General features: G+C 50.1%; 1 protein-coding gene across 1 annotated transcript in view; it reads left to right on the forward strand.

Annotated features, from left to right (window-relative positions):
- The first annotated feature begins 1,932 nt into the window (after positions 1-1,932).
- Positions 1,933-23,793, forward strand: part of SPRED2 (sprouty related EVH1 domain containing 2) — a 59,615-nt gene continuing 37,754 nt past the window's right edge. The window contains exon 1 of the mRNA XM_084283599.1: positions 1,933-2,046. Coding sequence (XP_084139725.1) covers positions 2,000-2,046 — 47 coding nt within the window. The 5' untranslated portion in view covers positions 1,933-1,999. The remainder of the gene's footprint in view (positions 2,047-23,793) is intronic.

Raw genomic sequence — 23,793 nt, forward strand, 5'->3', positions numbered from 1 at the left:
TTCTCCCCACGGTGACAAGCGTCCACGCACACAACGCAGAACACATTAACACAGGCTCAGCTCAGAAAGCCGAGCTCTCCAGCACTAACGGGACCGCCCGGCCCCCAGCCCTCCTCAGGGGTATATGTGCTATGATGGCCTTTTAATTACATGATTGCACCCTGGCTGTTTTGTTTTTTTTTCACGTAACTCTCCCCTTAGCCTGGTTCTGCAGGAGCTAACAGCTGAACACCGTGCTCCCCATCGACCCTCCAGCTCAACACAGAGATGTTTGGCATGAGAGATATTAGGGAAGTTGGAAGCCTATGTAGTCTCAGCATCGTTTAGGGGGGAAAAAAAAGGGGAAAAAAAAAAAAAAAAAAGGATGGGTGTGCCAAACCATTACATCTGGTCTTCTACGTTCCTGCCATTTCCTTGCCCCCAGCCGCTCCCTCTTGCCCGGACACTTCCTCCCACTGCCAGCGCAGCTCTGCCAAGATGTTTGTCATATCGTTCTGCTCGCAGGATCCTTGAATAACTCTCCAAAATAATAATAGAGGTCTTGGGGGGTGTTATTAGCCGGGACCATTTAGCGGATCCAGCAGCATAACTCCCCAAAGGGTGCACAGGTTTGCACAGCCTGGGGGGGTCCAACTGTGCTTGGGTGGCAAGGGGATGGTGGCTTTGGCACCCAAATGAGTGTGCCACGGGCTGCTGAGGGAAAGGGGAGCAGGCTTGCCCCTCACACATCCTACAACGTTAGGGGCTGAACCTCCAGCGATGAAAACATGGTGGTGTTTTAACGTTACACCACCACGAAGATGTGGGGTCTGGTACCACGTTAAGGGATGTGCTGCTGCTCCTCGGGGGTGATCACCCATACAGAAGGCCCCAAAGCTTTCTTCGTCTCTTGCTTACTGGCAGCCCACAGACTTTTTTTCCCGCTGAGTTTCCACTTCTATTCCTGAAAAGAGAATCGCCACCGCTTGGAAACCGAAACCCACCAGAGCAGAAACGCCATTTCCACCCCAAAAAATCCAAAGGCCCCTTCCAGGCCAGGACGTGAAGGATCCGTGAGCGTCTTCCCCCAGGACCTGCAGCCCTGGATGTGGTGGGACACCGGAGCCCACGGTGGCGGGGACAGAAGCGGGGCGCCAATCCCCCTATGCGTGTGTGTGGGCTGTGTGGGGACGGCAGGCGAGGCCGGGCGGGTTTCTCCTCCTCAACCGAGTGCAGGGCTGCAAAACCTTGGCGGGGGGCTCACCCTGCGGCCACCTCGGCACACCCAGGGGCTGAAACCCCCTGCTGGAGACCCCCCCCCGGGGCCCCCTGCCGCCTGCTCCCCCCTGGCCCTGCACCCCCCAGCCGGAGGGCCGGGCCGGGGCGGGCGGAGCGGCGGCAGGGGAGGCGCCAGCAGCAGCAGCAGCAGCAGCAGAGGCAGCAGCAGCAGCAGCAGCAGCAGCGTCTCCTCCTTCCTCCCACCGCCTCCTTCCCTCCCTCCCTCCCTCTCTCCCTCCCTCCCCTCTCTCCCTGCCCGCCCGGCTCCGGCGCTGCCCTGCCCGCTCCCGGCGGCCGCGGCCGCTCCGGCAGCGCCGCCGCTGCTTCCTGCCGGGGCTCCCCCCCCCCCCACCTCTTCCATATAACCCCATAGAGCCCCACAGAGCCCCACAGCGCCCCATATCTCCTCCCGCTCAGCCTCCCCGGCCGCTCCCCCGCCATGGCGTGAGCGCGGCCATGGGGCCGGCCCGGCGCCGCCGCCTGCCCCCGGGCGCTGCGCCGCTCCCCCGGGCCCGCACCCCGCGCCGCCGCCGCCGCCGCCGCGGCGCCTTGGCCGCCTCTCCTCCTCCTCCTCCTCTTCCTCCTCCTCCTCCTCCTCCTCCTCCTCCTCCCGCAGCGCGGCCGTAGCCCCGCACCCCTCCCGGCTCGCCGCCTCCCCTCCCGCGCCGTCGGGCCGCGGCCTCCCCCGCCATGTGAAGCGCAGGAAGATGCGGAGGCGCTGCCCGGCCGCCCGCGGCGAGGGATGAGCCGAGACGGGGAGAAGATGACCGAGGACGCCTACCCAGACGAGTGAGCGGGGACGGGGGACGGGGGACGGGGGGGGGCGGCCGCGGGGCTTTTCTGCCCATTTTCCTTTTTTTTTTTTTTTTCCTTTTTTTTCCCCTTAATTTTGCTTTATTTCGTCTTGATTTGTCCCTTTTCTTCCCTTATTTCTTCTCTTATTTTCGTCATTTATTTTTCCCCTGATTTTCCTTTATTTTTTCCCTTATTTTTCCCTTATTTTCCCTTTTTTTCCCTTATTTCCCCTTATTTTCTCTCATTTCCCCCTTATTTCCCCCTTATTTTCCCTTTATTTTCCCCTTATTTCCCTTATTTTCCCCTGATTTTCCCTTATTTCCCCTTATTTTTTCTTATTTCCCCTTATTTTCCTTTATTTTCCCCTTATTTTTTCCCTTATTTCCCTTTATTTCCCCTTACCTTTCCCTCATCTTCCCTGATCTTTCCCCTTCCTTTCCCTCTTTTCTAATTATTCTTTAATATTTATTGGGGGGGCCCCTTTGTTGACCCGGTGCTGGGACCCGGTTCCTTTCCCCTACCCCCCCCCCCCCTATTTCGTTCCCCCCCCCCCCCCGTGCTCGGACACACACGGGCACGCGCTCGTGCGCGCGCACATCCGCCATTTCGCGCTCCCCCCCGCGGGCCGCCCTCATTTGCATACCGCCCTCTTCATTCATAAAAAATAATAACAGCACCCCCCCCCACCCCCCCAAAAAAAAAATAAAATTCAATTAATTAAATAAATAAATAAACCGGAGGCCACCCCCAAAAAAGAAAGGGGGGGGAGGAGCCCCGGGGGGAGGGGGTTAAAGGGGAGTGTGTGTGGGGGTGTAAATGGGGACCCCCCCCCCCCTTAATCCTAAACCCTGGAGGTGGGTGCAGGGGGGGGCTCTTTAGGGATGCTTTTTTTTTTTTTTTTGGCCTTTTTTTTTTTTTTTTGGGTGGTGGAGGGGGGAGAAGAGGGGGGGCCACGGAGCCCCGCCCCCGTCCGCCGTTTTGTGAATAGGAGGCGGCCGTCACATGACGGCGCATTCATAAATCCGGTCACCGGCGGCCGCTGCCTGCACCCAGCACCCCCAAAATCCTCCCCAACCCATCCTACACCCACCCCCAGTCAGGATTTGGGGACCCCCCTCCATACGTGAGCACTCCCAGCCCTCCCCGCTATTAACCCCCCCCCTCCTTCTGCGCCTCCAAAAAATGACTGACACCCCTTTAAAAAAATAAATAAATAAATAATAAAACCTAACAAAAATTTGCTGCCGAATTGCAGGGCCGGCTCCTCGCAGCTCTTCCTCCTCGCCAGAACATCGTTCCTGGCTATCTCTTTTTCGGGGTTTGACAGTCAGAGAAATGAGTCACCGCACGCAGGACTGGTGCGGTGCCAAGCGCCATAGGATGTGCCGCGCGCGGCGAGAGGGCTCCTCGCAGGGCTCGTAAAGCACCGCGAAAAAAAAAATAATAATTGTGCAACCCCGGCTCCGTCTAAGGGTAAAGATTTAATTGCCGGCGTGCGCCGGGCTTGTGCCTTAACACCCACCGCCGAGCTCGTTTCGGTGTGATTTGCCGTAGAGGTGTCGGTGGCGAGGGAAATGGCTCCTGACTGCAACGCGTGTGCTGAGAGGAATTGTGTTTTTGGCACTTTTTAACGAAGAGGCTATAAATACATGTTTATATGTAGCTTCTGAAATTGTGGTTATTTTGAAGTCGGCATGGTTCTTCCAGGAAAAAAAAAAAAAAAAAAAGTTGGGTTTCTCTCGCAGATTGCCATGACCTAGCTGGCTGGAAAAACGCGGTGGACTCGCTTCCGATAAAACCCCTCCGGTCCTCGGTTTGCTTCTCGGTTTCATTTCTCAAATCGGACAGGAGAGAGAGGTGGGCCCGTGTACGTGAGCTGTTGAGCACGAAAGCAGCCCCGGTTCCCTGTGGTGGACCAGAGCTGGTGCTCGCTGCGCGTGGGCATCGATGCACGATGCTGCTGAGCCTCCATCTCGGGGGAGGACGCTGCCCCAGCCGCGTTTTTGCACGGGCCTTGGCGCAGAGGTGAGTGTCGGTGTGGAGCAGCGAGTGCTCAGCTTTCTTTTTATTTAATTGTAGGCTGCAGCTCCTATTAGAATAAATCCTCCTCGCACGTGCCGCCTCGTTAAGTTTCGTGTCCTTCCTATGTGTGCCGGGAGGGAGGATCTCGCATGGTGTGTTTCTCCTGCTTGCTTTGCTGCAGAAGCAGAGCAGGAGATGGGGAGCGATGGGCTGCTGCTGCCGAGCCCCCTTCCTGATACCAATTTCCTTGGCAAACACAATCAGTCCACGTCCCAAGCAGCTTTTAGGATTGCTGCCACCAGCACCGTGGAAGCGCCGGGCCCGTCCCGGCACAACCCGGGCCGTGATGTTGCGGGACAGGGTTCGGTGTTTTAGGTACGCCACGCTCTCCTTCCTAAGCCCTTCCCCTCCGGCCTCGCATTGATTGATAGCGCTGCTGAAGCGAGTGACTCATATGTTGTTTTTCGTTTCGGCGGTGGGTGAAGTGATTTTTTTTTTTTTATTATTTCTCCAATATATATGGCGTTAAAAGAAATAAGGACGGGCTCTCCTGATAAGTTTTCTCTAGCTGTCAGAACAATGGTAGTATAGCGTGCTATTTGCCCTAGATATCTGGCTTTAATTTGCATAGCTATTCTCATTTCACTGAGTGCACTGTGAGCAAATGTTAACAGCCAGATTGCAAAAAAAGGACCACTGTCAGGATGCACTTTAAAATAAGTAAATTATGTTTTTTTTTTTCCCCCTTTTGTTGGCTTTTTTTTTTTTTGTCTTGAGAACATTGCTTATAATATGTTGAGTTTTGAAACGTTTCGCAAAACCAAGGAGGAGAAACAGGGCTTAGGATGCCAGAGACTCATGGGTTCCTTAATGACTGCACCATTTCCGATCGATACTTAGAGGTCGATTTGTCATTGCGAGGAGGGCGCCTCTTTCTGCTTCCCGGGCTTCATTTCTGCTTCCCTCCCTGCTCCTCTCCCTTTTCGGGGCCGGGAGAGGGGATGATGAACGGGCAGCGTTAAAGCCGCAGGGCCGGGAGGTGGTGGGAGAGCCCGGGGCGGGCAGCCAGTGTCCCCTAGGCAGGTCACCGCTGTATTTCTGGTTACAAGTAGGAGTATTCAGCCGAATCGGAAGGCATAAAATGATTCAGTTACGCCCGAAGGCGGCCGGGCGCATCATTACGATGCAGGGTTCCAAGAAAGTCACAGGAAGTAATTAAATGGAAAAGGTCAGAGAACGAGGAAGTGGCGGTCCCGAACGCCGCCTTGCCTTTCGGGATGGAGCCGGGGAGCCCTGCGCCAGCCCAGCCGGCTCCCCCAGCCCCGACCTGGCCGTCCCCGCTGGGTTTCTTTGCCTGCCCCAGCCCCGGTGCCGCGGGCTGGAAGCGCGCCCGCGCAGCTCCTGCCATGCCCCGCGGGGCTTCTCGCCCTGCCGGGTTAACCTGGGGCATTGCGGGTGTGTTAGGAGGCAAAACACAGCGTTGGGTCGTGGCGGTGCTTCGGGGCGATGCATTTTCCCCCTTCCAGGCTCATTTTGGTCTGAATTGTCCTTGCACTGGTCCCCCAATCCCACCTCCCAATGCCGAGCAGCATCCCCGTCACTTGCTCCAAACACTGAACCCATCACTGTAGCAGTTTGCCCTTTACACTGAAAAATCTTTTTTTTTTTTTTTTCTTCTCCTTTTCCATTTCCAACCCACTTTTGCCCAATCCTGATGATTTTTTCTGTGGCTGTCAGAAGCCATTCATTCAGCTAACATTTTTTTCTTGCGAGCTTGAGCCAGGGAGGAAGGCATGGGACATACTATGTGTCATGACATTATTGCTCACAAATAGGACAGGAAATGAAGGGTTGCCAAAATATAACTGTTTATTTCTTGGCCCGAAAACATGGCTGTTTAAAATACTACATGTAAGTAGCTGCTTTGTTCAGTTACTTGGAGAACTTGCTGTTTATAAGGGAATAATAGCTCTGTCGGATGGAAAAAGGAAAAAGAAAAAAAAAAAAAAGAGGAGCTACGCTTTCTGCTTCTGTCTTGGAAACAACTTGAAAAGCAGCTATAGATAGAGGGATTTCTGCAAGGGTGTTTGCTCGGTCAACATGGAGAGAGACCTGTGGGAAGAGGATTGCGTACAAGCAAGAGGGAAGGAGCTGGACTTGAATTCCTCCGTGGACTCAGCACTTTAGCCCAAACCTTAAGAAAACCCTAGACCTGTTTTCGACGAAGAGAAGCCGAAGGAACTCGCCTTTGGGCCAGCGAGTGGGTTTTTCAGCGCGGAGCACCGGGGGCTGGCGATGGACGGTGCCTGCCCGTGGCATGGATGCGGCCGGGAGCTGCTTCGACCTGTTTTTGCAGCGCGCTCTAATCTTGATCTGGCGCACCCTCTAGCGTGGGTTAAAAGGTAGGCTTTATCTGCCCATTTAATTAAATCCCCAGGCTGCAAACAAAAGTGTACGTCGTGCAGGGGAGGCTCTTTCTTAACGTGGACTCGCTTCGCTGGTAGCTGGATTGAAACCACAAAATTGTTTCCTTCAGGCCACCAAACCGCAGGGAGATGATGGTAATTGTCCTTCTTCTTCTGGACCGGGCTGGAAAACAGGAGCTCGGGAACGAGAGGCAACGTGACTGCTGGGTTCAGCCCCCCGTCACTTTAGTGCACGTTCTGGCATGCTTGAGAGGTTGGAAAATTCAATTTCCTTCCCTCCAGCAGAATAAGAATAAATGATCCTCTGGAGATATTAAACCTGGGAGGGACGCGCTCGGCGAACTCCGAGTATCGTTACGGTTCTGTAAAGGGTGCAGGCAGCCTTTACAAATGCCATCGCATTTGGATTCAGCCCATGGATGGTTCTGCAGAAGTCAAAGTCTTGTGGCTTGTTGGCTTGCTCCCTTCACCAAATCCATAGAAGAATATGCGTTATTTTCTTTTCCCACCCTTTCTTAACAGCGTCAGGTAATTCTTGCAAGAGTCGCTCAGGACTGGGAGGGGACAGAGATGAGTAAAACTGAAAAGTACAGCTCCGGATGCTCTGTTTGCTAAGTTTGATTTCTGGAGGACTTAAGCTTCTGAAGCAGCGTGGAAATTAAAATAAAAGCGGTTTGGATGGCTTGTGGCGTGAGGGTACAACCACCTTGTTTCTGCCCATGTGCAGTTGCAGGAGGATTTCTGATGGGTCAGATGTCGAAGGAAGGACCACGAAGTGGTGCTGGTGGGGGGGGTGCTGGTGAGCCCCACATCCTGTGTGGTGGTCGGGATGATGTCACAGGGGGGGATGAGCCTCAGCAGTCCCTGTTTGTGCAGAAGGCAGGTGAGAAGCTGCTGCCCTGTACAGCCCTGCACCAGGAAGGGAGGTCTTCTCCCAGCTGGCCAGCGAGCAGAGCGGTGGCACCATCTCCAGCGCCTTGTGGCACTGTCCCTTTCTCCCACGCTGGCCGCAGGGACACTCTGCTGGTGGTTTCTAATTCTCCTTGTTTGCTTTCCTTCTGTGTCCTGCCAAGTTTTTGTGAGTTTTCTTTTCCTTGCTTACCTTTCCCCAGCCCACATCCACCCCCCCCCGTTTCCTGGTCATCTTCCTTTTCCATCGTTTCTTTTTCTGGTGCTCGGTCAGCTGTGACACGCTGGCTCCCCGGGGCTGTGCCTGCCAGCTCCTCTCCGTGTCCTCTGCCCCAAAGCTTTCTCTCCGTTTGCCTCTCGATGCCCCCCTTCGCGCCTCGCCCTCTGCTTTGGTTTTGTATCAGCTTTTTGGCACGGAGGTTGCGGTTTGGGTTGGGTTGGCATGTGTGGGTCTGCGTGCGCAGTTCCTACAGCTCTGCTTCCTTGTGCAGCTGTGCCGTGGCGTCGCGCTCGTTTTTGTTTTTTTTTAGGGCATCAGCCCCACCGTCGGTGTCGGTGCTGCGAGTGTCCCATCGGCACTCCTTGCCTCTCCTTTCCTGAAGCCAAACGCTGGCTGCCTCGCGCAGCAGAAGTAGGTGCTTCACCTTAAAAGCAAGCTGTGTTTTATCAAAAACAGCATTACAAAGTGCGCTTTCAGGGCCTGAAGGATGCGTGTGCCAGCAGCCAGCAGGTTCTACCTGTTGCAGGAGGTCTGAGGGAGATTTAGCCCAAATTATTATTTTTGTCTCCGGTCTCCTTGTTCTTCGGCTCTTTGAATAACTTTCTTCTATGACTTTCTTTGCTTGCAACTCACACTTCAAGGACTGTTTGCGTTTTATTTTTTTTCCCCCCTTTGTTCTCGACTCCTACGTGTGCTGTAATCAGAGCAGAGATCTTGAGTCTGTCAGCTGAGCCCGATAGCTGATGGCTATTCCATCGAGGAAGGAAATTTCTTCTTACTGGCGAGCACGGGGAGGAGGGGTTACACGGCTCCGTAGCCAAACTCTTTGATTTCCCCATCATCTGCGATGTTTCCAGAAGCGGACTGTGGGGCTGCTCACCTTCGCAAAGCCTGGCGAGGAGCAAAGCAACGATTGCCATGGTGCTGGAGCCTGGTCCCTGCTGGATGGCACTTGGCAGGTGAGGAGCCACAGAACCAGGGGGGATGCAAGCTGCAAATAGCATCCTGAGCCACAGACCTGAGCGATCCAACAGATTGGTTCATGCGTGGGTATTAACCGGCCTGCCACGTGTCATGATAAGACTTGGTACCTCTGTGTGTACATCTCTCTAGGAACAAAGCTGTGTCTCTTGCTGAGAGCAGCTGCCTTTTCCGTTTTTTAACAAGGAAGGTGAGTAGGTCACTCTCATCCCTCTGCTGCTGACCTGCGGGAGGCTTGCATCAGTACTGAGACGTGTTGTAAAACCTGGTGTCTTTTGATCTGCCTCATGGGGAAGGAAGGGACATGGTGCAAGCGCTTCTCTGCTTACAGGGACCTGTGTAGCCGTGTGAGGACACGAGGGTGGTGTGCACATGCACACGCATCCTGAGGAAACCTGAAATGCTTAGATCTGAATTGTGGTTTACGTTTGTCCTGCGTGGCTACGCGCATGACTTCTTTTTTCACTAGTTAAAAATGGGGCTGAAGGCTGGGCAGCTTCCCCCCCTTCCACACATTAAAATATTTAGCATTGCTTACCTGTTTGGCAAGTAGTTAGGAGCAAGATTAGTTCCTTTTGCAATTGCTGAAATGCAGCGGAGGTGTCTTGGCAGCAGTCGGGGTTTTAGGATGCTGCAAGAAATGACAGAGCTGCTTCCCTGCGCGCTGGAACCCGGTGCTGCACCACAGCAAGCCCGTCACCTGTGGAAAGACTTCATTTCTGGAGTGATGCAGGGACAATGAGCACATCTCCACAACTCTTTTCATTATTAGAGAGCTAGCTGGTGGTTTGTTGATTATTTTTTTTCCTTCATTTTCCACGAGTCAAAGGGATGCAGTCAGGAGTTACTGCAAGACCTGAGCAGAGCTGAGGAGTAAACTCGGCCCCTGCTGCAGGGCTTCTGTGTCCGGCGTTGCAGGTTATTTACAAACAGTCTGGTTCTTCAAAATTACACAGAGATCTGCGAGTTATCAGCCAGGCTCGTTCAAAGCACCCTCGGAGTTTATTTCAGCTGCTTAACTTCCTTTCTGCTCACAGAATCCCAGGATGGCTGAGGTGGGAAGGGACCTCCGGGGGACATCTGGTCCAGGCCCCTGCTCAAGCAGGGCCACCCAGAGCTGCTGGCCCAGGACCATGTCCTGTCAGGTTTTGGAGATCTCTAGAGAGACCCCACAGCCCTACTGGGCCTCACTGGGCAACCGTGCCTGAAGGCAGGAGAGGAGGCGATGCCCCTGCTCGCCCCGTTCACACAACACGACCCAGAAGAAAAGCCATTGCTCGGGCTGGGAGAGCAGGGTTTTCGGCCCGAGGGAGCCAAAACCCACTGCCCCCAAATCCCAGGAGAAGCTCCAACTGGCTAGATATGGAAAAATGCTGTGGCCTTGCAAAGCAAGCCAAATTTTCCCTGCTGGGGGATGAGCACTGAGTAGCCAGGGTCCAGCATCAGCCTTAGGCCGCAGCACAAATCCCTCTGTTTCAGAGCTGGTTAGGCTCAGTGTTTTTATGTATACATTGAGTAAAACCCACTGATACTTCAGTGATGCATGCTTGTGCTTTGCTCTTTTCTATTTTATTCTTAATACTGGAGATACTACAGCAAAAACTTAATCGCTGGAGATTTATGGTGCTGCCAACATAACTCATCCTTGACTGAAACTTGGCGCGGGAGGCGTTGAGCTGGTCGCAGCCAGGCCTTTCTGTACGTCTTGTTGCTGGATGGATGCAGCTCGGTGGCTGTGGGGATGGAGAGGTTAGGGAGCTGTGAGAGATCTGAAAAACAGCGACGTTTGCCTTGCCTGGAGGACCTGCTGCTTTCCAAAAAAGCATTTGGCATTTAGTTGTTGAACTAGGGGGAAAACTTAGTGCCCAACTTGCTTTCCGTGCTTAAAAACACAAATGAAAGGCTGCGAGATAATTAAACCACTAGAGCTGCTTAAGAGAAGAAGTTCCGTGTTGTGTTTTTTTTTTTTTCCTTTTCCCGCAAGTGTTTAGTGTTTGGGGATTGCCATGCTGCAGAAGAGTCCAAATGTGAAATGGCCTGAAGCTTATTAAGGAGCGCTGAAGATGAGCTTTTTTTGCTTGTTGCCTGAAGAAAGCAAAGCATGGAGTTAATGTGATTTAAAAGTACTATTAATAAAGAGGGGGGAGAAAGGGGTCTAGCTGCATTTTTAAGGTGTGCTTAAAAAGAACATGTATTACATAGGACAACTTGAGGATTTTTCCAGGAAAAACACCTCAACGAGAGCTGTCATTTCTCCCTCTCTCAGTGACTCTGGGCTCAGCCCTGCTGACCTGGGGGGGTGTTGGTGAAAGCACCAAAGCCTGTGCCCTTCTGGGGCCCTGCGGGGAAATTCGGGAGAGACCGGGCCGGGCTCCGGGAGGAGCGAGCGGCCTTGCGAGCGGCGGCAGGAAGTTCTCGAAATACCCTTTGTAAACACCGCATCCTGCAGGAAGAGCGCTCGAGCCCAAATAAACCATTTTCCCCCCCCCCTTCTGTCTACGTACGCACAAACTCCACCAGTTTGAAGAGATCTTATCGGCCCGGCGATGTGCCTTTTTGTGGTAGTTCCCAAAACAAGCTAGGTGATAAGTATCGGCGGTTTTCTCTGAGCTCTTAATCGCCTCTGCCCATGCTTTTACCAAACAGTCTGCGTCTCCCTTCACCTTAAAATTTCCCAGGTCAGTGGGCTCATCAAAAAGTGACCGTTTTTGGTTAAAATCCTTCCAAACACAGAAGCTTGGTGCAGAGGTGAGCGGGAGGTGGGCGATTTCCTCTGCTCAACTTTGTGTGTGTGTGTATACGGGGCGGTGTTCCCCCACCAAAAAGCTGTGCTTGCGCACATGTGGTACGTGTAGAAATGATTGCCAGGCAGAAGATGAAGGGGAGGCAGGGCAGAAAGAGGCTTTTTTGATGTCTGATGTCTTTTTTGTTGGTCCTGGGACTGCCCTGGCATGATGCTGGGCTCACTGCTGCTATAATGCCTGCATTTGCAGTATGGTGAAGGTTTTACTGAACTTCTCTTTAAAAATACTCTTGCCTTTCTCCTGATTTTGTTGGTAGGTTCCAGAAACGCTTGTGTACCCAGAGGCTGAGATGTGGCTGGGGTCTCCCAGTTTTTGGGTTGGTGCTGGGGTGCGGAGCTTCAAAACCGCAGCCCATGAATGAAAAAGGTTATGGCTTTAAAAGTCTGCCACCCACTCATTTGGTTTGGTTCTGTGTGCAAGTCTTTAAAGAAGGTCCTCAAAATACATTTCCAGAGAGTGCAGAAAAGCCTCATTTCCACCCCAAGCCCCTCTAAGCAAGGAAAGCCTGTTCCCCAAAGTTAGCAGCTGTGTGGATTGTTTCAGAAATGGTGTGCAAGCAGCACAAAGATCTGTAAACTGAAACATAAGAAGCCCTGGCTTTGACATTCTGTCTAGTAGAAATTATTTCTAGTGGCTCGAATTGCTGGTAGGGCTGGTGTCCCCCCCTCCTTCGCTCAGCTGTATCTCTAAGGAAGTGTGGGCTACCTTTATCGGAGTATTGGTGGAATAGCTTCCCCAACCTTTCATAAGGTTGGGTAAGAAAACAAACACTCCTCCTCATGGGAAGGAAGGGATGGGGAAAGAAGGGTGTTTTGTGTACACTTTCCCATTCATATTTTGAAAAGAAAATATATAAACTTCAGGAGTCAGGGCCGCCTCGCTCGTGCAATTGTAGGAGTTGAGAAGGAGAGCCTTAATTGCTTTCTCAGTGCTGACTTTAAAAAAAAAAAGAAAGAAAAAAACAAAGCCAGAGCGGAAAAGCAATGAGCAGGAGAGCACTTGCTGCTCTGCTTCTGCCTTGGTTAGACAAAATGTACTTCAAGGTCTCTGGTGACTTAAGTGATATAATGGCTGGCTGCTGATCGTGGATGTACCTAGGGTGTGCGTGGTGGCTGGGGCTGCGATGACGCAGACAATTTTGTGGCCTTTGTTCCTGCACTTAAACTGTGGGAGTTCAGTAAAACACAACTTCGCTGCAAATTTCTTATTAAGAAAAAACAGTTAATTATTACTAGACTGTTTCCCTCTTTTGCTTCCCCTCTGCTGCAAGAATAGGAGGAATAACTTTTTGCTAGACCATTTGCAAGGTTGTGATTCTACCGTTTCAGGAATACTTGACTGCAAGACAAATAACTAAACCTGTACGTGTTTTTAGAAGGATAAACGTTGCTTTGGTTTATGTGCTAGGGTTATGAATGGTTGAGGTGGGACTAGAAATGAGTGTCCCCAGTCAGACCTTCTCCAGCAGATCTCGTGTCACCCATGGGGAACGCTGGCTACCTGCTCATGCTGTCGGTATTTAAAGCAAGTATTTTTTTTTTGTGTCCAGGTGTCCTAACCTTGGGCATGCAGCAGGCCTTCTTCCACGGTTCCCTCCTTTGTAGGAGAAGGGAAACGCCTAAAACCCGGCAATGCCCAAGTGTCCGCAGAATCGGCGACAAACAAACACAAGTTAATGGCTGCAGTTCAGGATAGCTGCCTCCTCTCTGGAGAGCGCTTTTGCAGCTGCAGCAACTGCTTTTGCTCTGTACACAAAGAGAAAAGCATCGGCATCATCCTTGGGTTCGGTGTGTTTTGTCTCTGGTGGGATGCTGAAGTCATTTCCTTGTGTGCGTGCCACCGGGCAGATCCGTGTGTCTGCCCTAGTGCAGCTCGTGTCCGGCCTGCGGGACTGCTCTCACAGCAGCTTTTGGAGGTGAGCAAGGCTTCCTTCTGGTGCTTCTGGCTCCTCTTGACTCGAGGAACCTATTTCTAGAGAAAGCAGAGCATGCTCCAGGACGCCTTACTCTGGCAGGTGACAACATAAGGCATGTGCAGCCTTATTCCAGTACAGCTTACTGGGACTAGGCAGAGCACAGGAGCATCTTGAAACACCATTAGGTGTTTCCTGGAGTCGTTCCTTGGCCAAATGCACCACCCTTTCTCTTACCATGCACTCACGCTGTGGGAGCTGAGAGCTCTGCATCTGCAGAGAAGCAACCCCTGCCCTGTAAGCAAGGGTGGAAGGACCTGGCTGCTTCAGCGAGGGGGTTGGAGCTGCTGTCTCTGATCTGTCGTCTATGGAACAGTTGGAAATAATATCTAACATACGGTGCGTGTCTCAATTAAAGCCAAAAAGACTCGTTTAATGGACTCGCAGGGGTCTAGCTGAGCAGTGCTGCTGGTGCTTGCAGGGAACGTGTCTGTGCCTGGAAGAGGTTGTCTCTTCGGATGATTAACGTCAGCTGGCCTTCAGTGATGTGCTCTGAACCGAGCATCAAAGAGAGATCCTTCATGTCCTCTCTCATCTTTTCATGAAAGTGACAGGCCAAGTATTAGGATGCCTTAAAAAAAAATATTTGGTAAATAGCTACCAGCATTGCTTTTTAGTACAATTAGTACTGGATTGTTCTGCAGTGTATATGGAAAAAAAAAACCTCTCTGTGTGTAACGGGGGCGGTAGGGAGGGAAGGGAAGGGGGGGGATGGCAGAGAAATCTGTTGACTTAATTGGTGATGGGTCAGCAGAAAAAATACTAATGTACTGATTGATTCCAGTTCGTGCTTTTACAAACTGCTGTGATGTGAACCTAGACCAGCTGGGTCACCCTTTGCTTTAAGGGCCATGGGAAGGCGGTGACTGGATTTTCTTGGAGCGGTGGAAGTGAATCTTCTTTGTGTCTGCAGACAGGATTTTCTGGTGTCAGATGGCGTTCGGAGGCACATTTTTTTGCCAGGTGCAGAGTACCTGGCTTTATTCCTCCCTGTTAAGCCTAGCAGTGTGTTATTTTCTGGCTTCTGGCAGCGTGAGTACCCAGCAGGGCAGCGGGGATGTGCTGTTGACTTCAACCCCAAACGTAGCTCAGGTGTGCGTGCCGTAGACTCATCCTTCTCCTTTGCACAGCCGATGCCCCCCACATGCACGATGCCCATGCAGCTTCATTCAGGTGGCTCCACAGGTACAGTGACAGCACTTTCATGTGCTTGCTTCTCAGCACTGAGTTTCTGTGGTGTTAGCAGAGGAAACCCAGTTCTGCTTTCTGTTGTGAAGCGTGGTGGGGAGCGTGAAGTCCTTGGGTAAAGGGGATGCAGTGGGTTTAGCTAGCTGTCCCATGGGAAGAGGCTTTCTTCAAGTAATAATCAACTGCTCTTCCGAGCTGTTGTTTTCATGGGTGGAAGGAATAAGTTACCTCCTTTCTTGCATTTCTGCATGTGGTTTTGTCGGTAAGAGCCTTCTGCTGCTCCCTGAACTTGAGAGTAAAGCCGGCTCCTCGGGATGGCAGAGGGAGACTCCGTGAGAGCCCTTTCCAGCTCCTGTGTTGAAATGCACCGTATAAAAGTGCACTTGTACGCTGTGTTATGTGAAGTGACTGTGCTGTACACAGCCTTAAGCAAATAGCCAGGGAGAGGTGACTGAGGCATGAAGGATGGCTGGGGCTGGCGGGGAAAGACACGCGGCATAGAGCCCACGGTGCAAAGCAAACAATGAAGGGAACAATGACACGTTTTAAAACCTCACACTGTGTTAGGAGAAGACTGTCTGGTGCCAAAAGCTATGCTTGAGGTCTCTTGAAACAAATACAGAAAATGCAGAGAGGCGTGTTATTAGGGAGAATACTGCTCTGCCCGCCTCACCTCAGGGAGGAGTTTGGGGTTATCTTTGTCCTGCCTGAGCGAGGTCCCCAGCAAGCTCCCTGCTGAGGTTTGTGAGGGTTTAGGCTGGGTTTATGTGTTGGCTTGGGTGGCCGTCTTCTGAAGGAAAGTGTATTCAGCAAAGAGAATAACTGATAGGAAAGAGATTTTCTTAATCCATAGGCACGTTTTCCTCCTACATCGTGGGTTTTGAGACGTTTGAAAATGATACCCCGTTATCAGTGGGGGAAAAAAATAGGTTTGACATTTAACTTCAAATTCTGGACAGAAAATACATCCAGAAGTTTAAAAGCCTTTTCTGTAGGAAGTATCCTACAAGCTCCAGGGAAGTCCTTCTTATGGATTGCAGCTCGCTAGGTTGGTGGATGGCAGAAAGCCACGTAGGGTTTTCCTTGCATGGAGCCAACGGGCATGTGAGGAACTTGAAGGCTGAATTTGGAGGGCTTGTGTGTTCACAGCTTCTGCATGCTCTTGCTATTTTATATTTAACTTCTTCTGACAACTGTAGACCTCAGATTTGGGGAAGGAAATACCGAAAGGCTAAAATCCAGTCTTTGTATATTCATTTTATTTTGGAACGTCTTGAATACAGGAACTTTCCTGCAGGAATGTGGCTTTGTCATTCATGATCTAATTGAAATGCTAAATATACTAACCTCTTTTGTGCTTAAGGAAAATATTTGCTGCTATATGTGGTAACTTCCCATTGCAGGTTAGCCTTGATTTTGTCAGCGTGGCTTGTTGCAAAGGTCAGAAGGCGGTTACTGTCTTCCGTCCCATCAAACACACGGAGGCAAACATGGAAAAAGTCCCTCCGAGGCTGGTCTTTGTGGCTGTTTGTACAAAAGCACACGCCAGCCTGGCACAAGGTTGTGAGAGCTCCAAGACAGGGTTTGTGATGAGCTCCCTCGCTGTGTCGGTGCCTGATTTTTTGCATTTCGCTGCACTAGCACGGATGCCTGCTGACTGATGCACGCGGGCTCCAAACTGGTCCTTATCGGACCGACGCGGCGTGGTTTTGATTTTCTTGATTTGTTTCTCTTTTGTGAGGCAAGTGGTGAAATAATTTGTTTCGCAGAGTGTACGGAAGACGTGCGTCGTCAGAAGTGGGGTGGATTGGGTAGCTCCGAGCGTTGTTGCGTGGTGCAGCAGCTTTGCATTACGTCTCTACGGCTGTAGCTCTGATTTTGTGAATGTTTCATTTTTTGCCATTAAGCACTCCTCTGCATTATGGATCATGCATTAATTAATCCGCCCATGTCATGTGTCAGGGCCGGATTGTGGCAGAGCGGATTTTTATTTTTATTTTTTTCTTAGTTAGGCAATGTGCTGGACGCATTCCTCCTCTTGGCTGAAATTAAACCTTCTCCCCACCCCGACCGACTCTCCCACCCATGGACTTCCACCACGCGAGGCATGAGAGACATGCAGAGCGCACCGTAGGTTGGCGCGGTGCTTCAATTAACTATTAAACGCTGTAGCCGGGCATACATCCTAATTAAGCTTGAAGAGCCTGCTTGCCCCCAGGTGAATAGGAAGCCTGCCCTAACAAGCACTGGGACACCAACCCCCAAATTACCCTGTATTAAAGGAAAAGCTTAATTTTAGCCTTATAAATCTAAACAGACGGAGTGCCTTCTGCAGCCGATGGATGCAGGCCGTTGCTTTGCCAGCTGTTAGCAGATGGAGTTAATAAAACCCCGTTCAGTGATAGTGCTGCTATTGGAAATCACGTAGGCACCGGCAGGCTGAGAAGAGCCAAACCCCAGCGCTGCTTCAGGAAAGCAAGCGAGGAGCCACCTCGTTGAGTATGGGGGCTCTGGGCAAGGGAGGGAAGACCCCAAAACCTAAGGGCTTGAGGAAGGGCTGATGAAACGGTGGAGATGGATTCCCATGTCAAATGGTTAAAGGACCAGCCCGTGAAGGAGAACATTCCTTTATCTCCTGCCCTCCAGCTGGAGCTCCGGCCCAGTCCTGCCTGCTGCTTGCTTGGCAGAAGGTCATGAGGAAGCCCCAGGCACTCTCCAGGAGCAGGATTTTTGGAATAGTCCCCGTACCACCCTCCATACCGGCAACAGCTGCTCATCACAGGCACGACGGGCATCTGGGGGCCCTGGCAGCAGAGCCCAGACTCCCCAGTTGCCACCTTGGCTGGGAGGAGAGTCTGCAGGTGCCATGGAGATTTCTAAAGCCACTCGATTTTTTTTTTTTTAATTATTTTTTATTTTTGATGCATTCATCTTGCATCTCTGACTTGCTGAAGGACCCGCTGGCCTCAAACACCAGTTGATTTACTGGCCAAGGCAAAAACGTCCCGTGCAGCCAGGACTGTGCAAAGCCAAGAAGCCATGAGATGCCCCACACGAAGACGTGGCCAACTCTTCAGCATTTTGCTGCTTCATGATGTTCCTGTATGCCTTGAAATAAAGGATTTGAGGAGCCAGTTCATGACTTGCAAAAAAGTATTTGTTGATCATTGGCAGATGATGGAGAAAAAACTTACTGACATACACTTGATGAGCTTCTGTAATGGCAGGAGTCTAAGTTTTTTTTTGTGAAAGTATTTTTTTATATTTTTTATATTTTATATTTTTATTTTTGTGAAAGTATTGTCCAGATTTTGTTGGTAGCTCGAGCAAATAAAAAGTGAAGTCGGAATATCCAGGTGAGATTTCAGGGTTAAAATAAAATGTCTTGCAGGTTGCAAGGTGCGCTCATAGGACGTGGCTGCATTCTTACTTCCAAACCTGGTTTTCAGTTTTCGAGATCAGGCAGGCTCCCTGCCTCCTGGCACGAACCTGTCTCCTTCTCAAAGTGTCTGGAAACATCGGATCTGGGTACAAACTGTGGTACAAACACCTCAAGTACTTCTTTATCTAGAGAGTGAACTTCTTGACAGCTGTTCCCTTGAAGCTGGCGCTCAAGGGTTCCGTCTGTGTCTGTTTTTATTATTATTCCTATTTCTGCTTCTGATAGATTTGTTTAATTACCAACACTGTCAGTCAACATGGAGAGTTGCAAGGCGATGTAAAACATTTCATTGTGCCGCTTATGTTCATGAAACTTTGGTGTGCTTACACATGTGGGAGACAAAGAAAACGCTGATTTAACAGCTGGTCTGCTTGGCTGGGCAACATTAAGGTGGGATTTTAATGAAAATAATCACTTGAAAAGGGAAGGTGAAGTAGAGTAAGGCAGGTACCCATAGCTTGCCCAGCTAGCGTGGGTCCAGTTCTGGTTGCAGACCATCACTTCTCCATCTGCTCAGGGAACGTGCTGATAAGCTCTGCATCCTTGCAGTGGCACCAGGGTTTCTCTGGTCCAGAATAATTTGGGTGAGCTGGACTTCTGAATTGTTTTGGAGGTGTACCCGTCAGATCCTTGTTTTTTTTTTCTATCGGATTTTACTGCAACTTAATCAGCCATGCCAGCGTTACTGTCAGTCAGTGCCCGAGCTGATACGGACAGAAATAGGAAATGGGGCTGGGTATATTCTGTATGTCAGGCAAATAGAAAATGCTTGATATTTGGTTAAGTATATAGATATCTATACAAATGTTTCATACATGATAAAAATAGCATCTAGTTCTTGATTGCCATCATGGAAGAGGTTAAATCCAAGTGGGAAGTGAAGTTGGTGCTGGTGCACTTGCCTTTATTTTTTTTGTCTTTTGTAAATGTTGGTTGTTTCCCCCACACAGCTCAGTAGCACCCATAAAGTAACCTGGAAATCTAATTACATTTCTTAAGTGAAGAATGCCCAAGCTCAAAGCGATTACTTCCAGTGGACAAAAAAAAAAAAAGGACTTTATACAGTATAAAAGAAGCATTCAGTGTGACAGGAGCGTTTCAGAGGGATAAATATTTTAACAAACCTTTTCTAAGGTTAAGTGGAACTTCGTCTGTGGTCTGGGAAGTCTGCGTATGTCACCTTAATTCAGCTTTAGGTGTCAGTGCCTCTGAACACGGCGGTGATGTGGTGATTTGTGATGGTCTGAAAGCAGTTGTGCCCCCAAGTCGCGGGAGAGGCTGTGGTGGCTGGCTTCAGCGTGTCCCCACAGCATCCTCGAAGGGATTGTAATTCAAGTGGTGGTAGCTTCGTTTTCTTTTGAACAAAAACAAAGGAATTTGAGTCCAAAGCAGCTTTGCTTTGTGGCTTTAGTGACAAAACCCTTCATTTCCAACAGGTATTACCGTAATCCGATATTATAGTGAATATACTGAAATATCTATCTGGAGGGAGTGCCTTCATCCCATGGCTCTGGGCAGAAATACAACAGCAAAATAACTTGGCTTATTGGCATCACCTACACAACGCCGTGCGTGCAGCGACAGCCCTTGCAGTGCCTCGAAATGGCTTTCAACAAGGTGAAAACCAAAAAAAAAACAACAATGTTGGCGAGTGAGACAGCTCATCCGTAACATGCAGGATGGCCTCACCGGGCTGACAGCTCTGGGGACCCGGGTGAGGAAGCTCTCTGCAGCTGCTTTTGTATAGAGAACGGTGTGACCTGCAGATGGAGGCTTTCGCCAGTGTCTTGGGCTTCGGAAAAACAAATATTCACTCAAAATAACATGAAAATAAATAAATAAATAAGCTTCCACTTCTTCCTGTTTTTATAGTTTGCTTGTTTCCTCAGTGTCGTGGGTTTGTCTCCAGGACTGTGGATTATTAATCTTCAGAGGATCAGGACCTTCATAGAAGTATTTCCTGTACATGTTTATCTGTCTCTTTAACAAATTAGTATCTACTTGTTCTCCTCTGAATTTGCCTACAAATAGTAGGAAACTCTCCCTCGGTAATAAGGCTTTTTTGCTAGAAAAATATCTCGATGAATCGTTGCCAGGGGTTAAAGTACCTTCTGTATGACTTAGTCAATGGCATCCTTTAGGACATCTGCAAGTAGCCCCAAATTCCAGAGGTCACTGTCTTTGTGTGGGTTTTGGCAGCGCGCTGTTTCAGCTACACTCCATCTCCTTGGTTGGGTGCACATCTGGAAGTCTCCCATTGAAGTGTCACCTGGACGGCTGGAAAAAAAAGGGATGCTGCAGCATCTGGAGCTTGTTTCCAGACAGCCATGGGTTTCCACCAAGTCTGGTAGCAGGAAGGTGTGCACAAGGCAAGTGGTAGTCAGTAGAGGAGTCCCCAGTTTGTGGGACATCCAGCCCTTGTGTTGACCTGTCGCATTGGGGTGGCTGCCATCCTTTAAGCTGCTGCACGACTGACTTATACTGCTGTGGAAAGGGCCTGTGTGGTGGGCAGTGTGAGGAGCTTGCTGGTGTGATGCTATCAGCTGCTGGAGGCTGGTGCTGAGCATCCTTATGGCTTGTCCCATTCCAGTGGCTGAATCAGTCCTGGAAAGGTGTGGGGTCTTTTTTTCAGTTTTGTTTTGTTTTGGTGGGGTGGGGATGATGGTGAGTTTTGGCAGGCAACCTGTGATTTCCCATCTGGGTGCGAGTTGCTTTCAGAAGTTCATGCTCAGCTTGCCTTGGGGCAATGCGTACATATTTCTGTCCCAGTAGCACGCTGCTACACCGTCACTGTTTTCTCTGGATATCAATTTCTAGCAGACAAGGCCTTGCAGGGCAGTCCCAGCACGTCCTGCTTCCGCAGCAGTCTTGTCTCACAGCCAAAACATCCCACTCGAGTGCTGGGCACGGAGCTGCTGCTTGCACGAGTGCATGGGGGCATTTGGAGACCTTGCTGCCACCACTTCGGCCTTAAAACAGAAAAAGAGAAAGGGCTTGTAAAGCCCTGCTGAGGCTGATTTGCAGGCAAGTCAGATTTTGCTGTGTGTTTGTAATTTGGCCATGTGCAGAGAGACGTGGAGGGTTACCTGCGTCCCCTGTTAGTGCTGCAGATCCTGATGCAATTCCTTCCTGCCCTCTGCCCCTGCCGGTAAAGTGCGCGAGGAGCTTGGCTGCTTCAGAGCAGGGCTGCCCATCCTCAAACCAAGGCTCTTCTTTCCTAAAGTTTCTCCTGCTCCAATATCTCAGTGGGAATGACACAAATAACAGTAAGTCCTAAGCAAGCGAGGCAGATGCTCGTAATATAATTGGATGAAAGTGCATGCAGGAAAAGGGAAACCAGATATTGTGATGTTGTGTGTCGAAGGATAAGCTTGCGCCTACCGAGGTGCCTGTCAGTTTTGTGTTCTTGGTAAAGTGGAATTAAAGCTCTAGTTAAATCTGAGTTTAAGGAGAGGGGGAGGTTAAAAAAAAGAAGAAAAAAAAGCATTTTGGAGTCAGATAAACACTTGTGGTTCCATTATCATCTGCTGCACACACGTCGAGTGTGGTCGTAACACAGCTTGAGAAACTGAAAAACAAGTGAGAACTTGGAAAAAAAAAATCAGGGTATGTCAACTTCCTCCCCTCTAGGCATTAACTGCGTAATTTATTGGGCTATAGAGGGCTTCGTCCAAAGACAAAAGGCAAATAATTTCTTCTCAGAGGTCCTCAGCAAGAAGGTATCATTGCTTTTCTTCAGCATTCAAGTTCTCGTTTGATGTTGTTAAACTTCTGGAGGTTCAGCATGTGTAAGTGCAGCATTGTGGCCTCCTGAGTGAATGGACTCGCTGGTACTCGGTGTTTCCAAAACCTGGTGTTTTAGCCAGTTGTGTGGAGCAGAGGTCTTCTGGCATACACCAGTAAGCCAGCAGGCGCAGATGGCAGCCCTAGATGATAAACCTGCACCAGAAATCCTGACTGAACGGGACGAGAAACTCCTTCCCCAGGGTCTGCTAGAAGACCATGGGAGGCTTCAGTCGTCTTCAGGTACGCCCGAGGACTCTGTCCGTAGGCAGAAGTACCCAAAACTTTCACTTAAAAGGAATCAGCACGAAAACATGAATGTGCAGCATACTGAACAACTCGTCCTTATCCCGAGGTGCCGGATTCCCCTGGGGTGATCTCTGCAGATGAACCTTTCTGCCCTACGTGGCCGAAATCCTCCTTGCCAGTGCTGTATTCTGCTGGCACTCCAGCCCGCAGTATCTGACAGCACTGAAAATAGCTGCCCATTAAACAGAGCTCAGGAAGTACCGAGCTGTTAAATGGGACCCGCACGGTGGCTGGGGGGGGCACGCAACCGGCTGCAGCTTGAGGAAACGTTTGTTTGCTTGTTGGTTTTTGTTTTTTGTTTTTTTTTTGTTTTTTTTTCAGCCCGTTCTGCTTTGCGAGGGAAGCGCAGGCAGAAATGTAAACAGGAAAGCCAATTGCAGTGAGAACAAAGTGGAAGTTAGGAGATGCACTCACTGGGCTGCAGGAAAGCAAAGGGACTGGTGAGAAAGCTCTGGCTGCTGTAGGACCTCCATCAGAAAGCTTACAGATAGCTAATGCTGGATGTGGCAATCCTAAATTATCAGTAAAGTAATTACAGCGCTACTAAAAATCACAGCAGCACAGTAAGCTTCATGCATCTTCCTTTAAGTGTCTAAACCAGCAGCCAGCTCCCAGAGGCACTGGAAACAGCTGGCTGAAAGGAGGTGCAGTTGACGACAGCTCAAGTATATTATTTTGGGGCCGGTTAACATGATTTTATGGAAGTTTTCAGTGGATTTAGGAATGTGGCTGTATAAAGGTTATCTCACAGTGCTTGCCTCTAGGCCTGCTGAATCTTGCTACAAAAGATAGTGCCAGCCCTGATAAAGAGCACTAAGAGTGGCTTGAAATCTAAAAAGCACAGAGGAAATGGGAGAAAACAAGGAACTGGATGTGCATTGCCTATTGGTGTCTTCCAATCTGGGGTACACATCGTTAGTCTGGGAGTGCTTGCTGGGAAGGATGTCATCCTGCAGCAAGGGAAAGTGAAGATGTGATGGTTTGGTGGTTAGAAGCTCAAAGAACACTCACTTTATTGTTTTTTAAAGGTGGTTGGTTGTTTTTGTTTTAGGAATCTTGGATTCTTCATCACATGAGATTTTCTCTTCAAGATAAACTGGCACAGAGAGTCACTTAGACCAGGCAGTCTGGATGAAAGCTGAAATAAAACTAAGTTGTAATTCAGGAACAACCAGTCAAGTCAAGCTCTTCAGCCTGTGTTATGAATGACCAGTCTTCCTCGGTGTTTTCTTGGGTGGATTCATACATCTGACCCCCGGTAGCAGTGATTGATCTTGGCTTGTACGGGTGATGAGCTCTTCAGAGGGATGACTTGCAAGAAGCCATTAGCTCGGCTGTCGAGCTCTGCTGGCTGGCCAGCCTGTGAGATATCAATCCTGGTGGGAGAAAAGTGAATTCAGATGCAAACCATGGACAGGCAGGACATCAAAAGCACGTCTCCTTTGAACTAAGTGCCTAAGTGCAAAGAAAGGAAGGAGGAAGGTCTTGGTTTTTACCATTAGTTTTCAAGACAGTGAACATTTGCAGCTTGCCCTGTGATGCCAGAGTCCACGCTACACGAGAGCAAAGCACATTTTAGATTTCCTGCCGTGGGTTGCAGCTGTTTGACCAGGTATCAATTAGGAGCTATGGAGGAGCAGTTTAATTAGGAAATAAGCACACAAGGCCTTATTTCGGCGCAGAGG

Source organism: Netta rufina, assembly GCF_964035555.1.
Source record: "Netta rufina genome assembly, chromosome: 3".
Lineage (NCBI taxonomy): Eukaryota > Metazoa > Chordata > Aves > Anseriformes > Anatidae > Netta > Netta rufina.